This window comes from Camarhynchus parvulus, chromosome 15 (genome assembly GCF_901933205.1).
Source record: "Camarhynchus parvulus chromosome 15, STF_HiC, whole genome shotgun sequence".
Lineage (NCBI taxonomy): Eukaryota > Metazoa > Chordata > Aves > Passeriformes > Thraupidae > Camarhynchus > Camarhynchus parvulus.
In genome coordinates, this window is record NC_044585.1 from 11,162,020 (window position 1) to 11,178,966 (window position 16,947).

The window sequence follows — 16,947 nt, forward strand, 5'->3', positions numbered from 1 at the left end:
TGATAATTTCCATCTAGTTCGTTCTTTTTAAAAAAGGATTCTTAAAAGAGAAACAGGCAAATCTATCTCTCCAGATAATATGTGCCAGCTCATGAGAACTTTAAAAAACAGTTATTGCTTTTATTTTCTTCCATGGAAGAGAAGAGTTGAGTCTCATTCCTACTCATGTGGCCACACCACATTGCAGTAAGTCTAGTCCTGGGTGTTTAGCAAGTTACAAAATGTGTAAGTGCCACGGGGAAAAAGGCACTGGAGAAATCGGCAAAGTAATAATTACTTGGCAGCAAAACATACTGGGGAAAGTGCTGGGAAAGCTTTCACTCCTACCATCTGTCAGGCTTTCCAGGGAGAGCAGCGCTAGCACTGAAACCCAGCGCTAATTGCTGCATGTCCCAAGTAATTTGTATCATGCCATGCAATATGGATAGGACAAGCAGTATCTTCTAGTAAATGCCAACATCAGATAAACAGAGAAAAAAAATCCACAACTTCTCTATCCATTCCTAACAAATACCCAAATGTACAATGTTATTTTCCATGTATTTATACAGCCACCATTCAGCATTAACGAGAAAGATGCGAGACAGTGTTCACAGGAGGAGGGCTGCACATGCAGTGCAATCACACCCCACCATCCATTCCTTCAGATAGCAAAACTTGTACGAAGGGAACATTTTTTCCCTCTCTAAAGGGTTAGAACAATATTTATAATTATTCTTTAAACAGTAATCAGCAGTTCAACCAGTTCATCCACAGGGAGTCACCATAAGGCAGAAGCAGAAGAGTGGGTTTATTTTCTTAAGCACAGGTTTACACAAAATTGGTGACAGCTGAGGTGACAGCATCACCTCTGTGATCCAGTTGATCCTGGAGCCGTGCAAATTCAGCAAGTTCATTGAGTTCCTGAAATTGCCTGTCTGTTTTGTGGCTCACCAGTGACCGGTAGAAGTGGACTGCAAACACAATGAAAATCAATCCAAAGGGCACCATGATGGACGTCGATGCAATGGCTGCTGCCTGCCCTGATGTGATGGTAGAACTGTTGCTCTGTGGGGTGTTGTCAGTTTTCTTCTTTAAAGGAAGGAACTTGACCCAGCACAGTAACACCACTTCTGCAAGAAAGAGCAAAGTCCCAATGACAGTGGAGAACGCCCAGGCGAGCTCAATGTGCCGGTGCATGCGCTCGTGAGGAGATTCCTTGACAGAGTTGAGGTTATGCACATTGCTAACAGCCTCTATGTTTGGAAGGATGCAGGTACTTATCATGAGTGCAAAAAGGTGAACTGCAACAAGCACAGTAGTGCAGGCACTGAAGGCTATCAAGAGCCCCTGAGGATAGTCGTGGTCTGGGTCAAGCTGAACTTCCACCATAGCCACCTGAAAAGGAGGGGGAGAGAGATGCAGTTACCTACAGTTTATATTATTTCACTATAGGTTATGCAAAGTTCACACTGTGTTTCTGGAAGATCATCTGATAAAAACAAAGTAAGTCTGTATTTACATTTCCTTCATGTCAATCTGCACCCTCTTCATTAGGTCCAAATTTAGGTCTGAGCTATCAAGCAAAGACCACTGTTCATACTTACTGTTCTGTTGTAGAGCAAACCCACAACCACCTTGCCACCTCCAGCACATGCCAGCAAAACAGCTGACCCTTATGAACAGCATCCTTGGACTCCTTAAGTGAAATATTTCTTCTTTTGTGTTATATTGAAGACACAGCTTTTGATCTTTACTTATGAAGTCTTTTGAAGCATCTGTGAAAGGCTGTGAAAGCAGGGCACTGCCTGAAACAACCTCGGTGGTCCTTTCTCCTTGGATATTTGGGTTTAAGTTCTCTCTTTCAAGAGAAAGATCACCTTTTCATGGGTCTCTCAGCTATATCTTTCAGTCAAGTATTTAAATGGACTCTGGAACACAGATTCAAAATGTGAGTCTCCAAATGCCCATGGCAGCTAAGCAAACCTGCTGGAGGCTGGAGGAAAGACTATGTCTCCAGAAAAGATAACACAGTGCTCCCAGGCATCACTGCTTCCCCAAAGATGAGGCTACTCATGAAGATGTTCCAGCCCTCCACTACCACATGCAGCCATGACCTTCTTGTAACCTTAGATCATTAAACATGCCTGTGCCTAAGGAGTAAAAAAATCAGATTAAATAACTGCCCTAGGAAACTCATAAAACCAGCTGGAATAATTCTGACAAATAAAATTAATTAGAATGCCTTTTAGCTGGTTTTAAAACTGCCAGGTGGTTTTGTGCATATGTGCAATTGATGAGTGACATTAATCCCAACAGCTCTCCTGAAATGATCTTTCCTGATAAATTTGCCTTTCAGACAAAAGATAGTTCCAAAGAGGGAATAATGCACAAAGATCTCTACGTTCAGTGCTCTTTCTCAAAAAAACCTCATTAAACAGACAAAACACAGGTAAAATGCAGAGGAAAAAACCTGACAGTAATCTGAAATATAAGCACATCAATCTGATAGGAAGAAAGATCTATGGGTAATACAGGTGCAGGGAGGCATGGAAACCAGGGCCCAAAGAGAGCTGCAAAAGCAGCAGGAACATTCAACCCTCACTATTTTGCAAGAGCTGAGCCAAGCTAACCTGGTCCTGGATCCCATCTCACGCATGTTCCAGGACACCAGAACTCTGAATCACTAATGCTCCCAATACATCAAGGCAACCCAGGGTTTTGCTCAGACATGTTCCAACAGGCATTCGAGGCCATTTGCCAATTGTTTAATTCCTTTATTGAAAGCTTTTATTGTCATAAGCCTAACAACCCAGCCAACCAACAAGCAGTTTCCAAGTGTTCTGAAATTATATTAATGCATATACAGTCCTTGCTCGAGGATTTAAAAAATACCATTTTTCAGCTGTGGGAAACTTCATGATTGAGAGGATAAACATTTGCTTGTCAGGTCTCTGTTCTGCAGGATTGCTTGTTAAGTCTCACTGTACTCGTGGGATGTTGGGCTTCCTGTGTATTCCACAGAACAATTGCAATCCTTCACCACTGAGGATTCATTTTCATACTTAAAGTTTTTCTTTTAAGTCTTCTGCTGTGCCTAGACTTGAAGCCATCCAGCATGACAAGACACTTTAATCCTTTATCCTAGTTCTTAGAATGATAACATAAACATGGCACTAAAGAGCTTCACAAGATGAAATTTTATTTTATTTTAAGAACTGATTGTTTTTAGTTTGCCAAACATGCAAGACATTTTATATTTCCATTTATCAATGCCTCCATACTAATGATATCAAGCATCTGATTTTGAGCTCCTTGTGTTCATGTCTGGCAGAGTAACCCCAGCCTGACCCATAAGTGAAAAATCAGTTCATGTTTTCTGTCTCCTCAAACTCTCAGCAAAGCTAATTTGGGAACTCTTTCAATGTAAACTAGCACAAAAACTGCCAACTCTTCAACTCCGAGTTTCCTTCCTGAGCCAAGCTTGAGCCAGGCACCTAAACCAAAAAGTTTCATCCTGTGCCTGTTTTCTAAAAGAGACACAAAGTGTAAGAAGTTCTTCTCTCCTTTGCTCATGCTGCAATTTCAAAATAAACAGATCACAACGGCTCTTGTAAAGTAATAGCTGCAGGAACAGGGCCCTGATGAGGTCACCTGATATGATCCAAATTCACACAAAGCCTGAACTCACAGGTACATGCCAACGTTGCAGGCAGGATATGTTCCTGCTCTACTTGTTCAGAGGAGCTGCTCAGGGCAGGAACTGTCGTCAGTGGCTGCACACTTTCCAATACAACACTTAGCACTTTATCCTTCACCACTTTCAAAGCTTCTCTGAACACTTGCTGCAGGATTTGACCGTGCAGCTGCTGTGCTGCAAGTGCCCTGCCTTGCTGCGTAATCACAGTGTAACGTGGGCTGGAAGACACCTCAAGAGGTCATCTGGGCTAATCCCTGGTTCAAAGAAGAGCTAACTTTAACTCCAGATCATCCTACAGATATGACTGACAGATTTACTACAGCTCTTGACTAAGCTGTACATCTTAAGCACAGCTTCTTGACAAAACTAAAGGACTCATAACGTTAGAACACAAGACTGAAGCTCTCATAAGCCTAAAAATGGTGGGCATTCAGATGTTTTTAGAAGATAACTGAATTTTGGCACATAACTGTGTTAAGCCTTTAACAGTCCTGGATTTCAGAGTCACAGCAGCCTGATTACAACCATATTGCAGGAAAATTAACAACCTGCCCTCTAGAAAAATCTGCACTTCTTTTTAAGTTCAGTATACTGACCAAGTTCATTTCACTTACTTATTCATAAGGCTCCCATATCTTATTAGACCAGAGGGGCTTAAATAAAGCCCCTGCTCTTAAATTAAAATCACAGGCTCACATCTTTTTCAGATCTATTTATTATTTACTTCCTCTCCTCCCCTTCCCCACAAAGATGCCTCTGAGCTCGGGTTGGTGGGAATATAACCCTAACTGGCACTGCATCTTGTACAGTCTAGCAAGAAAGCTGTGTTGATCAAACATCACAACTGCATTTTTGAGGGCCCATCCATCATTGCTTGTCTATGGGTGGGACCACAGAGGAAACTCAATAATGAGCCGAGTGTCAGAGCATCACTGGGAATCAGCTCCTCTGGCTGGCTCCCTGTTTTCCTGACAGCAAAATTCACTCCAGAGACAGAGGCACAGAGCCAGGCTCTCACAGACTGTCTGCACCATTCATAAAGAGTTATAAACAACTCATACAGAGGCTCTGTATGAGCCAGAAGAACTCACCGGAAATTAAAAGCAGATAAGTCAAAATAATGATCTTATTTACTGGTTTCATACAGAAGGGAAACTAAGCATCATTCATCCATTAGTCCGGGATTTTGACTCTGCAGATTGTTTCCTGCAGAATGGCAAAACACATTAATATTTGCTGATGCTGACACTGGAATACAAATTCAGGATCTCATTTTATTTTGCTAGCAAACATGAAAAGGCAATACCCGTGTGATTGGAGCAAATGCATCTTGAGGAGGTAATTCTTCTACACAGTGTAACTTACAGCAAATCCATTCAGTAAGTACAAATTCAGATTATCCAGAGGCTCAGTATCCTCTTTACATCCTCCAAACTACAGCAGCCACCCACAGCTGCTCCAAGGCAGAACAGCAGGAGCCCAAACACTCCACACTGCCTGCCTTGCTCGTCTATAAACTCACAGGGATGTTAAAGCAGGCACAAAACTTTCCTTTTGTGACTGGAACAGAAGAAACTTTTTGCATGGGGAAGATTCTCCAGCACAGCTGTAACCTGTAAGTGCAGCAGTGTCACAGAAGGCTAAGTGGAAGCAGAAGCCACAAAACTGGGCCTGTAACTCTTCCCTGCAGGTTACAAAATGCCACTGTTTCATGCTATTCTACCAGCAACCCAGCTAAATGCCACTTAATAACCTCTATAGAGACTGTTTTAGTATTTAGAACAGCCAAGTGACCTTTACTAGACAAAGACACCTGTACAGATGACACCAGTGGCCCCAGGTCCCACCTAACCTTACTTGAGCACCAACTGTTATTATGGAAATCAATTTCATAAATATTTATCTCTGCAGTCGGTCTTCTGCAGAACATGACTGAAGCTGTCTTCAGGAGACCATACTGGCCATATTTCAAAGGCAAGAGTTGACAGTTCTTTGATGATATTCAATATTTGAAGCATATATACCCCATCTAGACAAAGCCCAGCCAGCTTGGACCACTAGAGGTATTTAAAAGAAAACAGCTGGCTGGTAAATATCAACCTCTGAATCCTACATATAAGGAAGCCAACCACAGTGTATAACTCAGACCCATAGTTCTGACTCAGTTATTTCCACAAAGCTGTTAATTGGTGGCAGGAGGAGATGTTGAGTCTTCTGGTTTTATAACTAGTGCATTTAACAACTTTCGTATGGTTTCTGACTCCCATATTGTAAAATTGTCATGCTACTGTGTTATGCATCCTTGGTGACGAAATGATGCCAACAAGTCAGAATAATTGTTCAGACAAAAATAAAAATAACCTGCCAGCAGCCTATTCACTGTAAAAAATAAAAACAGATAAAGCCAAGCACGCAAGGGAAGATCATGCAACAATATCTGGGCTATAATACAGAAGTGAGAAATATCTGATGCCCTCACCAGTGTATGGAACGAATCCTCCATTCTTTAATGCACTACTCATCCCCTAATTTAAAATTTCTTCCTCTGCTTCTAACAATTTGGGGAATTGATACTACTAGCTGGGTCCATAAACTGGAAAAATGTACTAAATGAGGTTATAAACTTCATGGATTTTCCCTCAGACATATGGCACTGGATGATAGCATCCATGGAAACCTGAGTGAAGGAAATGCTCAATTTACTGGGGGAGCTCAGCTCTCACATCAGTTGCCATCACCAGCCCCTGCCACTGTTTCTGAAGCTCACACACGGTAGCAAATCCTGATGTGAACCTCCGAAGTAAAACTTATTGTAAAACAGGTTTTTAATCTTTTTTGAGGAAACATAACACTTCAGGGTTTGAAACCTGCTGAGTGTTTCCTACTCCACTTCAGTGACCTGAGCAATGCCTTTGGCATGCCTCATTCCACCAGGGCACATCACCAATCCTAAGGGAATCAGCTTTGCAAAATGGCTGCAGCTAGACATAAAAATTGTCCATGGAAAGGGAGCAGTTCAACGGGGATAAACTTAGCTTCTACTAGAGGATGCAAGCACTCTTTAATCAAAGAGCAAGGATCAATGGGGCTGGCATGGAAACCAGCACATTCCTCTCCTGACAATTCCCATCAATTCACTGGGTGGTCCTGGATGTGTCACTTAAGCTCTTTCTTCCTTGCCTGATAAGGAAAGGAGACGAACAATGACCCTTCATTGCTGTTGCCAGCTTTGATCCAAGCCTAGAATGTATTTCAGCAGTATTTAGTTCGAGTATCATGTGCCAAAGAACTGCAGTCAGTAAAAAATGCACAGGTGTGACAGAACAGCCCAGCTTTTCAAGGCAGAGAAACAACTCTAAAAGATCAGCAAAGTTTTTAAAAGACATCTAAAAATACTCAAAAATTAACTCAGCTCTTCTGAATCAATATTAGGAAGTCTTAACTAGAAGACTGGGACTAAGTCTGTCAGCGCAAAAGCAAAGACACTACGGGTGGATTTCCATGCTGAACTTGTTAAAGGAAGAAAAAAAAAAGTGGATTTTTTTTCTTTGGGAAAACTTAAATATGAACTTTCATATGTAACATTCCTAGCACTTAGAGATTTTCTTAATTGGAATGAAGCCGCTTTTTCCAGAAATACCCTAAGCAACAAATTCAAAAGCAGTGGTTTTCAACAGCAGGTGACTGAACCCCTAGAATTCTAGAGAACTGAATTAAGAAAAAAGTAGAAGCCTCACCTCGTACCTCCGCGGATTTTGAGTCCATGTACCATATACTTAGAGAAAAACCAAAGAATTCAAGACGCTAAGTGTGACCTTAAAACAACAGCATTTACACTGAAATGCAACCTCCCTTAGAAAGAAAATTTATAAACCCCAACCAACAAATTTTTCCCCACGTTCTCTGTCAATGTAAAGAGCTGACTCAAGCAGCCACAAACTCCTCTGAGAGGCAGAACGGGAGTTCAACAAGGAAACCCCATGATCAGAAGCGGCGTGTGAGCTCCAGCCGGATGCGTTACCCAAGGAGAAGCGGCTCAAACGCACGACCAGAGCCGCCTGTCAGTCACCGGGCAGCGCTCCGCCACCTCCCCGAGAGCTGAGGGCTGTTTTTAGCCATTGAAGGAGGACAGTGACATTTACTTGACCGTCAGGACGCTGCTGTGTTTTCCAACAGCATCACTGGAACAATGGCTCTGGAAAGGAGCAGATTCAACGGCTGAAAATACTCGGTTTGTTAAAAGCGGGGCAAAAAAAATCAAAATAAAGCAAGTCAGAGGAGCGAAATTGCGAATTTATGAACGCTGAAGCATTTTTAACAGCTGCATAAAGGGGCTGAAAGCAGTTTGCAGCTCTGCATGTCAGATGTCTGGGCAGATGAGGAAGTCTGTGAGTTACTGTATTTCAAATTATTCGGAACTTTCGCATATGACATAATTCGGGTAACTAGACTGCGCTTCCCATCAAACTCGAAAGAAAACACATACGAATAAAAAAGCGTTTCTAAACCAGGCACAAAATTCCAAACCAAGTAACAATCAAGTTTTCCTTAAATAAAAACTAGAAACCTCGCAACTGCAAAGGACTGATGATGGATGAGCCTGAGCGGCACCACAAACTTTAATCGGCTGTTATTTCTTGGTTTATTTAAAAGCAGCTGCAGCGCAACAGCTGCCCCTGCCCTCCGTGAGAGAGGAGCGGGATGGAAACCCCGCAACCCGGGCAGCGTGCGGGGCTCCGTGCGCGGCCTCGGCTCCCAGCACCGGAGCACGACACGGTGACCGCGCACCCAGCGGAGCTGCCCACGGCACACGCGGCAGGCACCGCGGCGTGTGCGCTCCCGAGCATCCTCCACGGGGAAAATACATAACAATCAAACAAATCTTGCACTATCTGGCGGAGATAAAAGCCAAGAGGCGGCTCTGAACTCGTGCCAGGACGCGCTCCAAAACAAACCGAGCTACCGAAGCGAGCTGCCGGGAGCGCTGCCCGGGGCGAGCCGGGCGCTCCGGGGCGGCGGCAGCAGCGCCCGCCCCGCTCCCCGCCGCCCCGGTGCCGCACGCCGGGCCCGGGCCCCCGGTGCTCACCGCAGCAGGCTCCGGCGGGACAAGCAGAAGCGGCGGCAGCGCTCCCGGGCCCGTGGCACCCCCGCCCGCCGCGCCAGGCCGGGCGCTCACCATGGCGAAGCCGGAGAGCAGCGCGGAGGTGCGGCTGGAGGCTTTCAGCTTGGCTCGGCTCAGGTAGAGCTTCCGCCAGGACAGCGCCTGCATCGAGTGCTCGTTCAGGCTCATGGGCTCGGGGCGGAGGAGCGGAGCAGAGTGAGGCGAGGCGGAGCGGGGCCGGCGGGCGGTGGCGGCTCTTTCCGGCGGAGCGGGCCCGGCCGCGCTAACACCCCATGGCGGCAGCGCGGCTCTGCCGCCCCGGGGCCGCGCCCGCCGCGCGCCCCGCGAGCCTGCGCGCCCCGCCTCGGCCCCGCCCCGCCGCGTCCCATTGGTCCGCGCCGCCAGGCCCCGCCCTCAGCCCCGCCCCGCCGCCCGCCGCCGCTTCCCGGCAGCCTCGAGCCTCAGGCCGGGCGGGCGCCGTGCCCCCGTGCGCCGCCCGCCGCCAGGGGGCGCCACGCCGGGAGAGCCGCGGGCCCTGAGGGCGCTGAGGGCCCGGCGGGGCTGTGGGGCCGAGTCCCGCCCGAGTCCCCGAGCCCCCCCGAGCCCCTCCCCGAGCGCCCGCCGGAGCCCCCGCCTCGTTCTCCGGGTGAGCAGCTCGGCCCGAGTGCCGCTGACGGGAAGCTGCAGTTTCCGGTGGGTTTGTGCCCCTCAGCCCAGTGCGTGAGCCCCTGCGCTCCCCAGGGCGGACAGGATCCCTCAGAACGCCCCTCAGAACAAAACACAAAGCTGTGCCTCAGCCTCTTCCTTCTGTAGTCCCCCGTCCTAAAATGCTTAAATATCCAACCTACACCTGTCCAGACCGGACAGAACATGTGGATCCAGACCGGTTAGAACATCCACCCTCTATTCTAATTAAAACTGACCCAGCTAACCCTTTGTCACGTAGTTCGGGGTTTTCACAACATCTCGTAGGCCCAGAGCCCTTGATAAACCTGCCTTTATCAGCAAGCACTTGATAAGGTTGATTAAGCAGAACATTTCAACATCTAGACATGCCAGTGTTGAAAGATTTTTTTTATTACCAGGTTCACATACACCCTGTAAACCATAATTCATTTTTTCTGTGTTTTACAGAGGGAAAATTGAGGTGTAGAGCAGAACTCCCTGGTGAATACTTGGCAGAGTTCTGAAGGTGATTTCTGAAAAGTAATACACTGCTTGTGCCACATCAAATTTGTGCATCAGGAGACTTAAGGGATGTGTAAGAAACAAACCTGTTGCTATCAATTTGTAGTTAAGAAAAATAGGATTTTAACAATATAAATAATACTCGACAAGGATACTTTTACTATTAACAGGCACATGGATGGTCACCTAGGAGATGAATCCACGCTAGTTCCATTAGCAATCAAAAGCATCATTAGTTTGTATTGTTTTGACATTTTCCACCTTATTTACAAGTAGGAAAATCACGGCAGATTGTCTTTAACATTTTTGCTTTGTTCTTCACACCTTTCTGATTTGCAAGATCCTTCACTTCCTAAGCACAACAAAGGGAACAACAATCGATACCAACAAGGTCACTTGATGCTTTTCATGTACAAGGCATTCTTTTTAAAAAGATGTAGTGAAAACATCCAAGAAAAATAATCGTAAGGATTTGAAGTCTTCAGAGGCATTGCCTGTACCACGTAGATTTGATCTCATTCTCTTCTCAGGAAATAAACACAGCCCTCTTGTTATAAACAACTTCGAGTGAGATTTTTATCTACAGGGGCATTAAAACACCTCAGTAGAAGAATGAGTTTGACTTAGTCTTTCCATAAAAGACTCTGCTTTTAGCACCAACTCCACGGAATTTTGGCCACAATCTTTCTCTTCTTTGGGTGACAGTACTGCTGTGTAGGATCCATTTGAGTGGAAGTCCAGCATAAGTTAAAATTTGGTAGTGTTAGATTTGTGGTTAGACTTGATCATCCTAAAATTTTTCCCAACTTAAATGAGTCTGTTACTATAAAACACTTCTCTTTCTTTGGTGTGCTTTAATTATTAATTGCCCCCCACCCAAAAAAAAAAACCAGAACAGAACACCACCCCACAATCAACATTCTCTGTGTCTCCCACTGGCGCCTGAGGCTAAGAGCAAACCAATTGTGGTTTATCACTTTTTTTATCACTTTTTTTCTTGGAAGATATGATAACCCTCAAAACCAGTAACTAGAACTTCCTCTGCATCTCAGAAAAACATTTAAGTCTCTATCCTGTGGAATTATACACTTAAAATATTTTGCATTGCTGCTCATAAGCTATGACCAATGTTTATGTACGTGTACATAACCAACGTGGATTGTTCACTAATTCTTCTTGTTTCTGTGCAAAATTAAGGTTGAACTGTAACATCACGAGGGAGTACTACTGCACTAGGTCTTGACCTGTTCCCTAAAATCAGATTTCTCTAAAAAAAAAAGAACCACCTGCAAGAGACATACATCTGGCAAGGACTTCAAGTGTCTTTCTAAATAATTGTATTAAAATAGACTCTTTGAACTCACTGTTCCTCTATTTTCCTGTCCATCACTCTTATTCCTGCTAATTGGAATGGGCTTTGAAAGATACAACAACATTAAACACTGAGTTTCTGCTGAGTTTGTATTTCATTCAGAGAAACAGTATGAAGAAGGACCTGAAAAATCAGCAAAGGCATTTCATCTCATGCCCTTTTCCAAACCAGACCCATGTGTCATTTTGAGATTCCAAGCCTCAGTGAAATAAACATTCCTTTCCTGTAAGAAAGAAAAGAAATATCAGTTTGTTAAACAGAAAAAATACATTAAGGATCAACACGAGGACCCCAGCAGTGCACCCTTTTCCCTTTCTGTCCATTTTACAGCTCCATCTGAGGTACAAACTAAACAGGATAAATTATTTCCAACTCTATTACTCATTATGACACACCTCTACACTGCCACTCTGGAGTGAGCTGAAACTAAAAGAGTCAGCCATGCTTAATTAACTCTTAGAAATGCTTCAGGGAGTTCTTCTGAAGTCACGCTGGGGCTCAGGGCCGGGGTTTGCTGTCACCTGTGACCCGTGCAATTGCAGAAGGCCACCAAAAGGGTGTATCCTGCCCTCTCCCTTCATCTCAGCCCTCTCCAGCCTGTGCATAGCTCTGATCAAATGGCTGCAGAACTTCACTGGATTGACCTAATGAAATAATTTTTTTTTTCTTAATGGCTGAGTTTTCTGCCAGATCGGGTCACTGAACTGACTGTCCCCGTGGCTGCAGCACCACCAGACCTAAAGCAGGAAAAGTGAGGGATGTACATGCAAGAGAAAGGGAACGGGCCCTTTCAGCAGCAGGCTGTTATTACCCCTAATTAGAGGTAATGTCAACCCGTTCTCTGGATCATTTATGCATGAACACAATCGGAGCAGGTGGCAGAAGTCCAAGTTTCTTTCCAGAAAGCCCTGAGAAATCTGTACACTGTCATAAGGATACTCACAGTTCTTTTTTTCTGCTAAAAATGTACTTCTGTATTTTCTGTAGGAGGCTGAATAGGTTGGCTGAGTACCCTGTGATTAATGTGATCCGGTGCTGAGCACACCGAGGTGCTGCCCTGGCACAGCAGCTTGGCTAGAACGGATCTCCAGCTTCTCATGCAAATCAGCACTTCCATTTGTTCCTGTTACTGCACCCAACCCCAATCAAGCCACCACAAAGTGGAAGTCATGGTAGATCTGCATTAAAAACAACACATTTGAACTTGCAAAGGCAAATACAGCTTTGCCAGGGAGGTTAAGGGAAACATCTTTGCAAATCTCATCTACAGCAGAGCTTAACATTTAGTTGATGGAATTTCTGCAGGGGAAAGATTTTGATCTACCATGTCTAGAAAAAATGTATTTCAGCTTCCTTCATAAAACAGAGAAATACTTAAATATCTCATCTTCCATCCTAACCCAAGGTAAAGAAAGTATAGAATGGTAGATCTTACAGGATAAACAGTATTTGAAAAAATGCTTTAAGATTAGTCCAGTCCATTCTGTGCAATGGGAACTAACTGTTTTAAAGCTCAGTGGGGTGAAATGATCCTGTGTCTTCCTAGAGCCTTCCCCAGCAGAGAACTTCAGCTCTGGTTTCACCATGAGCCCTGCAGTACAACATTAATTAAATGACAGCTCCCAGTTCCGAGCTAACGAGGTCAGGATCCAGCGCCTTGGCATGATTAGATCTTAAATAATTTAAGCTACATTAACATCCAGCAAAAAAAAAGTTTTAGTGTTTTTTTCAGAGTTCAGCCCAGCCACTTTCCCAATGACCACCACTCCTTTCTACAGTTGATGCTATGGTTTTGACACTATAGCACAGTGTCAAAAAAGCACAGCATTTTGATGTGTTTTTCCCATATTTTTGGCTGTGAAGAAGGCCAGTCTTGTGTCAGCCCTGGGATGTCCCATCCAGGCCCTGCCTGATGGGGCCCAGCTCTGGGCACTGTTGGAAAACAGTGCCACGATCTGCTCAGAGGGAAAACCAGCCCCAACCCTCATCAGCCAGCACTAAATATGGGAATTTAATATTGCTTCTAAATGTTTTTATCCCGTCTAATGCAGCTGTGGTTATGGATATTCTCATAATCCACAACCTACACATTTCCCCTCCCCTTTTTTCCCCCCCAGTTCGTTTAAGTTTGGGATAGGTTTTTTTTTATTGACACACAGATTATTTCCATGGTATAATGAACTGTAGTTGAATAGGTATAATTTCTGTCTTAAAACAAGCTTTAAAAAGTGTCTTCTATTTTTGGAGATCTATAGATAGAAACTGTGTTGTTTCTGAAACATTTACTTCCACACTTCCATAATGTGCTCTGATGTTGCCAGGTGTATGTGATGGATACAGTCCTGGTAGGTTTGCTTGATACACCAAGAGTTTCAGATTGTCCATGTCCAAAAAAAAAAATTTAGAAAAATGAGTTTATTTTCTTTTATGTCTCTGTTCTGTCTCTTTTGGTAGACTTTTGCAGCATGGATGGATGATGTGTTTTTTGTCTGATGATTCTCTAGTAACATCCATTTATCTTGTATTCTGACCTCAATCCTACAGATGTACACATGTATTTAATTTTAAGATTGAGTAATCTTGGCTGAAAGGTCGAGATATGTATATATCTCCTCAGGATTATGGATTAATAATGCACTTGCTCCAACAGACATCTGGAATCCACACTTCAATATATAGCCTATAAAACACTTCCATACCATAATAAAGTTCAATCATCTGCAAACAGGGAGATGTTAGAGAAAGACTACATGATTTTTCAAGATTCTGCAAACAGTTCTTGGCAGAATCAGAAGGAGAAGCTCGCTGCCTTAAATCCTGTTAGAACTCCATCCTCTCCAGCCTTTATCCATGGATCATTAAAGTAGGGATTGTTCCAAAGAGATCAACGCAAGGCCTGAAAAGTTGAATTTTAATGTGTTTTATATTTCACATTAACACTTAATATATTTCATATAATACCTAGGATGCTTAACTGATTGCAAAAAGCTAACCAGAGGAGCACTGCCAAAGCCATCAGCCCCCACCCTGGTTTGGGTATCCTTTGATGTTCCCTTTCTTGGGGGATGTGGAGGGGAAGTAAAGGATGTCACTTCAGAGAGGAGCCACACTGTGGAACCTGGGGGCTGTTCAAAACCTGCACTCTGACCCTGCTATTGCAATCAGATGGTCCCAATACTTGGTCAGCATCAATTTAGAGTAGATGTTATAGGGTGTTGTAGAAATGAGACCCGCCGATAGTTTTAGGAACTGCAGGATCTCCATCCTGCAGATTCTTTGTATCAGCAGCTACTTTATAGCATTTTTTCTTCTTTTTCATGCGATTTCTAACTACCTGTTGTACATGCATATTGCAAGAGCAATTTCGGTTTATTTAACACCTGTTTAGCACTATTTACAATCCATTCTGGATTTTATGGCCGGTTCTCACAGGACACGTGGGTGCAGTGCCGGGAGCGGTGCCGGCACCAGCCGGGGTGCGCGTTCCGCGCCGAGCTGCACCGCACGTGTGCCAGAGGCACGGAGCGAAGCCACCACCACAATTAACCCCAAGTCCGTGTATTATAAGATTATTTTCAAGTGTTTGCTGCATTAATTCGCCACTCCTCATCCCGGCTTTACGCTGTTGGGGTCGGGCATACTCGCGGAGCTCAAATTACCCCCGGTTAAGCAGAACCACTCAACTCTTCGGGCACATCCCCGGGGCTCCGGTACCAACCCAGGGACCGTCCGCGCCTTTGTGGGGCCCCGTCCCCGTCCCCCCGCTGCCGCTCAGCGCCTGCGTGCCGCGCACTCGTGACCGAAGACCGCACGGCGGGGCCGGCGGCCAGCACAGCGCCGGTACCGCCCCGGTACCCCGGCCAGCAGAGCGCCGGTACCGCTCCGGTATCCCACCCAGCTTCCCATCCCGGCCAGCCCAGCGCCGGTGCTGCCCCGGTGCCCCGGCGAGCCCCCCATCCCGACCAGCACAGCGCCGGTACCGCCCCGGTATCCCACCCAGCCCCCATCCCGGCCAGCCCAGCGCCGGTACCGCCTCGGTACCCCGGGCGTTCCCCCATCCTGGCCAGCCCAGCCCCGCTCCTGTGCCGTGCCCCCGGACATCAACCCCGCCCGCCCCGGCCAGCCCAGCCGGTACCGCGCCGTGTCCCCGGTCCGCCCCCCCGCCATCCCCCCGGCCCCGCCGCTGTTTACGTTCCGGGCACTGCGACGCCTGCGCCCCGCTCCGCACGCAGCGCCTGAACATGGTTCCTTAGGACTTTGCAAAAGGCATCGCCGCCGCCCCCCTCCCCTTCCCTCCCCCTTTCTCTCCCCAACCCCCCCCCCAAAAAAAAAGTCCTGGTGCAAAATTGCAAAACTTTAGCGAGCCCTGGATGGCTTTTGTTTTGCCTCCTCCCCATTTGGGCCAAATATGCAGGACAGGAACTGTTGACAAATAAGTGATGAAACTCTCAAAAAAAATGGAGGCAAAGAAAGACTCTGGAAGAAGATTGGTGTGTAGCTGGCTTCGGTCTCTTTCCTATTCGTGCCTTTTAATTGATTTTGCTTAATTGTTTGCAAAGGGAGAAATGCATGTGGGACGTAGGCAGCGGAGCGACTTAGTTTGCAAGAGCGCGGCTGAGGCAGCGGGGAAGGGGCGGAATGGAACCGAGGGACGGGCAGGGTGGGACGATCATGGATCATTATTTTTTCCGGTGCGTGCGGGTTTGCGCTGATCCACCGCGCGTGTCCGCGGGGCTGCGGGGCGGGTTCGCAGGGCGAGAACTGCCGGGAGAAGGGCAAAGCCGCCGGCGGCAACCGGTGCACCGGGCTCCCCCCGCTCCTCCGGGGACCTACCTTGTGCCGGTCCCCGCCGCCTCCAGCCCCATCTCTGCGCCCGCCGCAGCTTCCCCGGGGCAGCGTCACCGGCCTCGGCCGGGCCTGGCCTACATCCCCCCGCACTGGGCTCGGTGCTGCCCCTCGGCCGCGGACCCCCGCGCTTTCGGCGTTGTCGAGCGTGCGGGGCGGCGGGGGGAGCGCGCGGGGGCTGCGCATCCATCGCGGCGTTACATAAAGCGATCTGGTTTTTAAATCGCCGCTTCCGGTGTGACTATGGAAACACTCGGATTATGTAAATACCGAAACCTGGATGCTGGGCATCAGATGCGAAGATTCGCCCCCCTTCCCTTCACCGGGGAATTAGCTCGTGTTCACGTACAATAATAATAATAATAATAATTAAAAGAATGATCCGGTCGTTAACGAGCGTTTACCGCCGTTCAAGGGTTTTTACGGGATTGCAAAACGCTTCGGTGCTGTAGCTTGTGAATTGTCGGCGAGTTACGTGTCCCCCGCTCGCCTTCCAGCGCCAGCCCCTGCTCAGCAGCCCAAGTTTGAGTTTTCCTGAAGCCAAGCACCTGTTATTCCTGCCGAGTTCCGTGTCACGGGATGGAAAAGGTGCATACAGCGGGGTTGGAGCTTGTTTGGGTTCAGGTTTTGTTCAGTTTGTGCCTTGCCATCTTAATTATTTCCCACAGAATGTGTTTATCAAACTGTTGTGCACGATCCATGTGCTTTCCTCGATTTTTTCTTTTCCGGACAATGTGTTTTATTTTGTTTTTGTGTCTTTTC

General features: G+C 46.4%; 2 protein-coding genes across 3 annotated transcripts in view; one reads left to right on the forward strand and one right to left on the reverse strand.

Annotated features, from left to right (window-relative positions):
• Positions 1-769: 769 nt before the first annotated feature.
• ORAI1 (ORAI calcium release-activated calcium modulator 1) lies at positions 770-9,095 on the reverse strand. Its single transcript, XM_030959251.1, has 2 exons — positions 8,856-9,095; positions 770-1,377 (listed from the first exon to the last, which is right to left on the reverse strand). The coding sequence occupies exons 1-2, from the start codon at positions 8,967-8,969 to the stop codon at positions 811-813; spliced, it is 681 nt and encodes a 226-aa protein (XP_030815111.1). The 5' UTR covers positions 8,970-9,095; the 3' UTR covers positions 770-810.
• A 6,657-nt stretch (positions 9,096-15,752) lies between these two features.
• The window catches only part of KDM2B (lysine demethylase 2B), a 103,754-nt gene continuing 102,559 nt past the window's right edge, over positions 15,753-16,947 (forward strand). The window contains exon 1 of one of the 2 annotated variants that reach the window (XM_030958583.1): positions 15,753-15,830. In XM_030958583.1, coding sequence (XP_030814443.1) covers positions 15,780-15,830 — 51 coding nt within the window. In that variant the 5' untranslated portion in view covers positions 15,753-15,779. Of the gene's footprint in view, positions 15,831-16,749; positions 16,774-16,947 lie in introns of those variants that run through there. The other variant, XM_030958584.1, reaches the window with a different exon arrangement.